At 38.7% G+C, this 8,672-nt stretch overlaps 1 protein-coding gene across 1 annotated transcript in view; it reads right to left on the bottom strand.

Moving 5' to 3' along the window:
* Positions 1 to 844: 844 nt before the first annotated feature.
* Positions 845 to 8,672, bottom strand: part of trabd2a (TraB domain containing 2A) — a 66,605-nt gene continuing 58,777 nt past the window's right edge. The window contains exons 6-7 of the mRNA XM_010793238.1: positions 5,320 to 5,580; positions 845 to 1,823 (exon numbers count right to left, since the gene is read on the bottom strand). Coding sequence (XP_010791540.1) covers positions 1,616 to 1,823; positions 5,320 to 5,580 — 469 coding nt within the window. The 3' untranslated portion in view covers positions 845 to 1,615. The remainder of the gene's footprint in view (positions 1,824 to 5,319; positions 5,581 to 8,672) is intronic.

Below are 8,672 nucleotides of genomic sequence, written 5' to 3'. Positions count from 1 at the left end.
TTTGATCCATTGTTAACATGGAAATATTGATTACCCTAACCCTAACCCTGATACACTTGTAATTTTTGTTAATCTAACACCTAACCCTAACCCTAGCCACACAGCAAACAAAGTGCGCAAACACAAAAACGCGATTCAGTATATATACTGTATATAACCAATATATCAGACTCCTCCCAGTGGTAACATCAAAAAAGTTAATACATCATCTCACTGACTTCAAACTTTTGTCTGTTGCCAAGCAATAGAATTTTATTTTAATCTAGATAAATATTTTATTGTTGTCATGGTAATACTATTACAATCATCTCATGCCTTAAGAAAAATGTGTACGGCCTAAATCACTTTGCTGTATGTTGTCTATCTGTGTAGACAGCTTCATGTATTTAAAACCAGAATTATTATTATAACCATCAAATGCATTTGAAATCATGCTTGAAAACATTTCAAATAATACAATTAAAATAGTTGTTAAAGGAAAAATGGAAAAAAACAACACTGGGAATGTTTCATACAGTATGGTCTAAAGTAAAAACTAAAGTAGTTAAATAAATTAAACAAATGATTTCTTTGTGAATAAAACACACACAGCAAAGCAAGAGATAACACTGATACATAAAGTACAATACAATCATATGTCCCTTTCAAAAATGTCATTTCAGCGAGACACATGACACGGGCTATGCTGGTTAGTTCCTGATTCTCTTTTCAAAAATATACTGCATATCTATTTATATATTTATATAAACAACAACAAAACTTTTGATAATTTTCTTTTTTTTTATAATTCTAAAATACATCTATAATATTTAGAAACAATATGTACAATTCCCCCTCTCACATGTTTATGCAACATTAAACAAATTCTTCTAAAATGGAAGAATAAATTAACATCTGGAGAGGAAAACCTCTGTCTGTAAGGCCGGGGGGGGTTTAAGAGCTGATCGACTTTGTTTGTCTGACACACACTCGCTCATTCACACTCACCAAAACACACACACACACACACACACACACACACACACACACACACACACACACACACACACACGAACATATGGTTCCAGTTGTACTTATTGAAGATATGTGATATTCAGCAATAGTTTCAGGATGGTTCTCCTGTTTATTCACAGAACAGTCGCGTCAGTGAGATCTCACATTCTGCGAGGTTTGAACTTTGAATCATGAACATTACGGGAACCGATATGTTGCGTAATGTCAGTGAACGTCCAATAACGCTTCAGTTCTGTCAGCTTTGAAATTCCTCTCCTGTGTACTCACCTCTGGTGTGTAAAATAACCAATAATCCAATGAAAAAACATGAGGTTATATGAACTGACATGCTCATCAAGGCCTCAATTTGTAAGAGACATGCTCTACTGACATGATTTACCTTTCAACACAAACTTGATCTAACCTAACACCCATGGAGTGTACTGTTACCTGACAGCTAGAGTCGATTTCACGTCCTTTCTCCACGCTTTCTTTTTCTGAGTCACCAAGCCCTTATGCCGCCTCCTCTCGGTCAAACGCTGCAGGATCAGACCTCGCCTTCCACGAGACAACAGTTTATTCTCATGATGGCTGACTGTTTTAAAGCGTCCTATCCAACGCTCTATAAGAGGATCGCAGTCCATATCTTTTGGACCACTGCAAGCAATGTACAGAGGAATGCAAGTGAAGATGGCGAGAATGAGGAGGCGCTCGATGCTGAAGATATGTGATGGTGGTTGTTGTGGCTGTGGGCTCTATGAGACGGCTTCCCTGTGATGTAACCGTTGACGATGCGAACCAGTGGGGGAGGTGGAGACTGGACCATAGGTCTGTAGAGCAAAGACATGAGAGTAGAGTAGGAGAGATAGAAACATTAGATTTAAAACAATGTTTATTTATTTTTGAAATTCCCCCTAAATATTTGCTTGATTGCCTTTTAACTTAGCAACATTAGCTCTAACCCTAAACCTAGCCCAGTAAACACACATTTCAAGAAGATTTTAGCTTATTTAAAAAAAGAGATATCCAATTTTGTGTTTTGTCCTTGCTTTCCTCGATGGTTAGAGGAAGGCAGGGCTCAGTTGGAAAATAATCTGAGGTCATCTACTTAAATGCACCCAACAGGATTTAGCAACATTTAGCCAAAGCAAAGAAGCGCTATAACAAAGATGGCACATTAGAAATGGCACCAATGGTAGGAAATTGGGTGTGTAAAATACAATTATCTCCTCATTTCCTTGTCTTTTTTCCGGACCTTGTTGTATTCCGCTCTGTCATTGCTCATCTAAAACCACCACCAAGGAAAATGATGGTGTTATCTTAAAAAAAGGACTCTCTCTACATCCCTATGCCATCCACAATTGTAAGCGGAAATAAGCGGAAAGCAGGAAAAAAACAAACAATGGAAATATTAATGATGGGGAAAGCTACAAAGGGAAACTTCTCAACAAAGCAATCCACTGTTTCAGCATCGACCAATCAGCAGAGAATGTATCCGAGGCGCGCAGCTCATTGATCTGCTCGTGGCAATAAACCAACAGCCAATCAGCCGGCCTGCTTCTACTCTATTTGTCTTCCAATGCCAATATTATACATCCTGCATGTGTCTCTTTATCTGCCCTTTTCTAAACAATTCCAGCAATTAAATCATTTTTATTTTCTTGTTTGATGCCGAGACTGCAGTGCACGTGTGGTTTTGACTGGGACGAGGCCAGGCTGAACAAACACACACATTATTGAAATTTGCACAGCAGGATAGCCTCCAATATACAAGAAAATGTGATTGCAAGATAGCATTTACACTTAACTGCACTTACTATAGGCCTCTGTTTAATAGGGGAATACATTTTGACAATGTCTATCGCCATTGCTTCTTGAGTTTGGATGGCTGACTCCAATGTCTTTGGCTGAAGAAATTACACAGTTGGAGAAGTTAAGACAGTTAAGCGCCAGGCAAAATAAAATGGCTAAATATATTCTGTGTAGGAATCAGTTAAACATGAAAGTGCAGAAAGGCAGTGTGTTGACTCGTAACCAGTTGCTGTAGAATCAATGCGGCATTTTAGCAAATAAAAAGTGTTGACAAATTCCCTTCAAAAATTCAACTCGAGTGATAGATAGTGTTTATTTTTATTACTTATGGATACTTGTAGTTAATGATGTTTTCTTAGCATTGACTTGTGTTGGCTCGAGTGCTACTGCCTGCAGCTTCAGGCTCTTAATTTTTTTTTAATACGGAACATAAATTCAGACCAAGTAGGGAATACTGAGCTGCTGCCTTTTAAGCCACATTAGTTCATTTAATGTGTAAATTACTGAAGCAGATATTTGAAAGTCAAGGGAAAATATTAGCCTTTTTACAAAGTTACAAAGCGGGTTTATTTTGCTTTGAGGGCCAGAAGAGGTGTACGGAAACCAGGTGTGACACATCGCTCTGTGGCCGAGCATCAAATACAACAGAGAACTGTAGCTGCTTCTTTTTTTTGTGGACTCCCTCCAATGGGCTACCTTTTCAGACATTCAAATATACAAAGACGTGCACCGTGTACACTTTGTAACACGTGTACACAAACAGTCTGTTTCCTTTCCGCTCAAAATGCAGGTTCTCAGGAGGAGAGAAAACATTTCTGCAGACATAATGTACACAAACGCTCACAAACGCCCTCTGTTTCGGTGAAGAACAGGCACTGTATGGTCTCTTTACGTCACTAATTTGAAATAGTTTGTACTGTTTATGGAAAAATACATGTTCATACAGAGGTAGAAGTCACTCAATTCTGAATAGCAGAGACCTGCATGGTCTATTCTTTCTTTCCTGCTGGTTAGCTGCAATTAAGGATAATCATAATTTAGATATCACTGTCATAGTCATACGCTAACCAGGTAAAAATAAAAAGACTGCCACAATGAATTTTTCTTTCCTCACATTTCTTGTGTTTCTTTAACCTGTGGTTCGCTCATAACCTGGGAAAGTAAACCGTAGCACCATGGGAACATTTCAAGAAAAGACTATTTGAAGGTAACTGTGTTAACAGAAGAAGAAGAAGTCTGTTGAAAAGCAACAGCATGATATACAAACATCTCATAAGTCAGCATTATGTTATAGCCATAGGAAAAAGAGGTATATCTCACACAACTTAAGATTCTGAGAGGGCTGACTACAGCATGCAAATACATTCTCATTCAGGAGTCATTAAAAAAAAAATAACATATATAAAAAGATGTAATTGCATTGCTGAGTAATTCTAAAAAAAATAAGATTGTCATCTTAACCTTAACCCAGATGATTGTGCAGTAAAATACATATCTCTCCTTGGATAATAGGACAAATAGAGTTCGTTTTTTAAATGCAGGCTTTATTTTTCCCTTTTCTACTAATACAAGTCACTCGTGTGGATATTGACCATTATTCCCAAAATGGAAATTCCTCCATGATTAACTTAAGAAGGACCTAGTTCGTTTTTTGTGTGACATTTCCTCCCACGGTCCAAAGATCAGGTGAAGTGGAAACTATAATTGCCCGTAGGTGTGTATGAATGTGGTTGTCTGACTTTAGGTTTTGGCTAGAAACTCTAAAGCCTCTTGCCAATGCATGCTGAAATAGCTTCCAACTATGAGCAGGATAAGTGGGTGTAGAAAACAGATGCCGGGTCAAATTAATCTCTTTGTTCCCTGCCCACATGCACAATCATGCAACATAAAGGTTTGCCCTTACAACAAAATAAATTAAGTTTCAACACAGCAGACCACTCCTTTTAGTCTGAAAGGTGAGCTTGTTTTGGTGTCCGGTTAGTGCCTGCCTGGAGCTACTGTGAGACCAAAACCGGATACTTAGTAGGAATTCCCAGGCGGCTTTTTTCACATCCAAGACACTTATACCAGCTAGGAACTAGTCTGGACTTATACCCCACTGCAGAGTGTGTGTGTGTGTGTGTGTGTGTGTGTGTGTGTGTGTGTGTGTGTGTGTGTGTGTGTGTGTGTGTGTGTGTGTGTGTGTGTGTGTGTGTGTGTGTGTGTGTGTGTGTGTGTGTGTGTGTGTGTGTGTGTGAACATGTGGTGAAGTGTGTGCAGACTGCATGAAGAGTATGGTGATGTGATATGGTGGCTGTTTGAGCCTGCGGCATCCCACCAGGAAGTGTCGGGTCTATTCTATAGACATGTGGAAAGACTGCATTACACATTTTCAATTTCCCCTCTCTCTTCTCTTTTTTCGCTCAGCTTTCCTAGTTATATCCTTTTTTTCTTTTGTCCCCACAACAAAGAGACAGACAAGTCATTGATGACAGACGGATATTAGAAACTAGATCCTCTTTTCGCACTTCTTACCTCTCCTCGATGCGAACCCAGAGGTCGTTGAAATGCCGGTGCCGCTGTTTCTTCTGCTTGTTCCTCCTCTTTTTCTTCAGCATTTTCCGCTTCGCTTTCTCCAGCATCTCCAGGCTATCGGCTGGCAGCAGCATGTGGGGCAACAGATCGTCGTCCAAGGAACGCCCCTGATCGTCCTCCTTGTGGGGAAGCTCGTGGAAGAAAGGCTCCAGAAGAGGGGACTCATCGTAGAGGTCTTCTGACTCCGGAGATGATGCTCTCCTAGAGGGCGCACATCACAGGAATATGAGACACTTGTAAAGAAAGAGCTAGAAGGATTTGCCATATTTGCTTAATCGATAACTCTTGATTTGAATGGTATGAGCTTGTGGAATTATTTCTGTTTTTAATAAATAGAACCAAGACCAGCTGCACCTTCTGCATTTCAAAAATGTGTTTTGTTTGCATGCAAATAACGCAGACAAATGTGAGTCTCAACTATGCTTATTTTCCTCTATTTCCATTTTTATTTAAATGCAGGCGGCTGTCAGTGGGGTGCATGGTAGTTAAGGTTTTCAAATTCTCCGCATGGGCCGAATTGATGCCAAAACATAATTAAGTTTGGTTTTGGAAAGACCAACTCAGGTCCACCAAAAGCCAAACATCTTTGAGACATCAACTGCCTATGAGTATTATCCTGAACAAATGGATTTATGGCGAATAAATTGATTATGCTTGTTTTTGTGATTCATTGTGGAATTGTTCTCCTTATTTGTCCTTTGGAATAACTGTTCTGAACCCAGCCCTACGAAAGCTGCTTCTCCATGATGAGATAAGCTACAACATTTTCAGAGCTACAGTATCTCGATAAGTCTGATGATTAAATATTTAAATAAAGATTTCCAGTAGAGTAGGACATAGTGGACACGCTGTTAGGTTTCAAAATCCATCTTAGAAAGGACAATATCGTTAATTAAATAACGTATACGTAAATCTAATAATTAATCAAATTAGATGAAAGGGAAATAGTAGAGGAGTTGAGGATACAGTGAACCAACATCCAGTCTCTTGGACAAAATATACAAGATTTTCTGCAAAAAAAATAAAACTGACTGTTACAATACAATACGATACGATAATACTTTAATGATCAAGTCTGAAATTTGACTTGCATCACAGCGGCTCCTGTACTGTACTACTGGAATAGGAAGAATATCATCAAATATTTTGATACAAGGTCTGCTGCAGTTTAGCAGATATATCCATAGATATATTTCCAGACCCAGGTATTGTTTAAAAGATGAATTCCAGAGATGGACCTATGAAAGCAATGTAGTGTGATTGGGTCACACACAGGTTCATCTCAGGCTCATAATCCTACATCAAACGTGTGTGAAAATGTGTGTGTGTGGAAGTAGACTCACTCATTCATTGAGTCACACACACAGAGCACAGATCTGCAGAGATAGCCACCCGCACAGTGTGCTATGCTAGACTGCACTACATGCTTCACAGCAGGAGGTATGAGCCCTGCTTAGCTCGGCCTTTTCAACAACACTTCACTGGTGGCCGGTTTTATCAGATGTATCTGTGTAAGGATCTACATAGAGCCCAGTGGAAAAGGAACATCAGCATATTGTTTTTCCTAACATTAAAGTAATCCAAATATTAGATCCCTACAGCTTTCCCTCCGTCTATCAGACTTCCTTTTACAAAAATCTGAAGTTTGTTTATGATAAATGATTGAATACCGCATTTTATTCTCAAATCATATAACTAGTACTTTTGAGAATATCTGCCAATCATTTCGCAATGTAAATTAAAGTATATTAAGACAACATTAAATATACTTTTTACACAGTTTACTTTAATGTAAGGAAGTATTTGCTCTACACGTTAATCACAGAGTACCATGTTAGGCATCAGCTAATCTCTTGATCAACAGCTTGTCAAATAACAAATAATGTAGAGATAATTGTTAATCATGTACATTTAGTGCTGACATTTCAAAGCCAATGAATGTCTTTTTGGAAAACCCTTTTAGTTTTACTCCTTTTACAATTGATGTTGTTCATGGAGCCTTAACCGAGTTAGATCCTAAGAAACTGGCTGGCCCGGACAACGTAGAACCTTTCTTTTTAAAGATAGCTGCAGATTTTATTGCTCCACCTCTCACTACTCTTTTTAACCTCTCCCTCAGCACAAACACAATTCCAAAATTGTGGAAGTGAGCGTATGTCCTGCCTCTACTAAAAGGAGGGGAGGCCACTTTATTAAATAATTATAGGCCCATCTCTAAATGAGCAGTTCTGGCTATGGTTCTTGAAAGCCTAGTGAGTGAGCAGGTAAAGGGGTTTTTATGTACAAATGACATCCTGTCTAAACATTAGTCAGGCTTCAGAAAGCAACATAGCACCATCACTGCCACAATGAAAGTGGTGAATGATGTGGCAAGTTTTTTAGATAATAAGCAGAGTTGTGCAGCTCTATTTATTGACCTGTCCAAAACGTTTGATACCGTCGATCATCGCATCCTTAAAGCAGAGGCTACTCAGTATTGGCATATCCAGCCATGCAGTAGGGTGGTTTGTGAACTATCTCTCTGAAAGGTCCCAATGTGTTCACTTTGATGGGCTGTCTTCTGAGTGGTTAAACATTACTAATGGTGTTCCTCAAGTTTCTGTTTTAGGTCCACTTTTATTCTCCATCTACATCAATAGTTTAGGTGAAAATGTCGATGGAGCAACCTTACATTTTTATGCGGACGATACCGTGATGTAGCCTACTGTGCAGGTCCCTCCATTAAGGAGGCTGTTGTTGAATTGCAAGCATTTTTAAACATTATTCATACTCAGCTCTCTGAACTAAAGCTTCTTTTAAATGTTGATAAAACCAAGGTAATGCTCTTTTCAAAAGCTAAAAAGACACCAGAGCCTGTTGTAGATATTGTGACTACGCAAGGAATAAAAATTGAAGTGGTTACCTGTTACAAATACCTTGGTATCTGGCTTGATGATTGTCTCACTTTTAAACGTCATTTCAATAACCTCATTAGCATAATTGGGGATGGGCCCACCTGTAACTTTTTATGCATACTAATGTGATAGAAGCGGCATCCTTATTACTACTTCTGATATTAAATAATTTACCAATATTGCTTTAGATGCTAGAGATTAAATAATTTACCAATTATTTGCTTTTAGATGGCTAGAGATCTTATATTTTAAGGAGACCACATTTAATCTTCCTGTTTTGTTTGCCACTGTAGTATTTGTTACAAACTGTAAAGCATTAACCCATCCCTGTACCCTGTATGCAAGGGCTGGTTTGCTTTCACTAACTGTACGGAGGCTCAGTCACTGGTACATTTTTAT

Source organism: Notothenia coriiceps, unplaced genomic scaffold (genome assembly GCF_000735185.1).
Source record: "Notothenia coriiceps isolate Sejong01 unplaced genomic scaffold, NC01 NC01_scaffold00037244, whole genome shotgun sequence".
Taxonomy (NCBI): Eukaryota; Metazoa; Chordata; class Actinopteri; order Perciformes; family Nototheniidae; genus Notothenia; species Notothenia coriiceps.
Note: the sequence above shows the minus strand (reverse complement) of the source record. Positions and strands in the feature narration are given on the sequence as shown.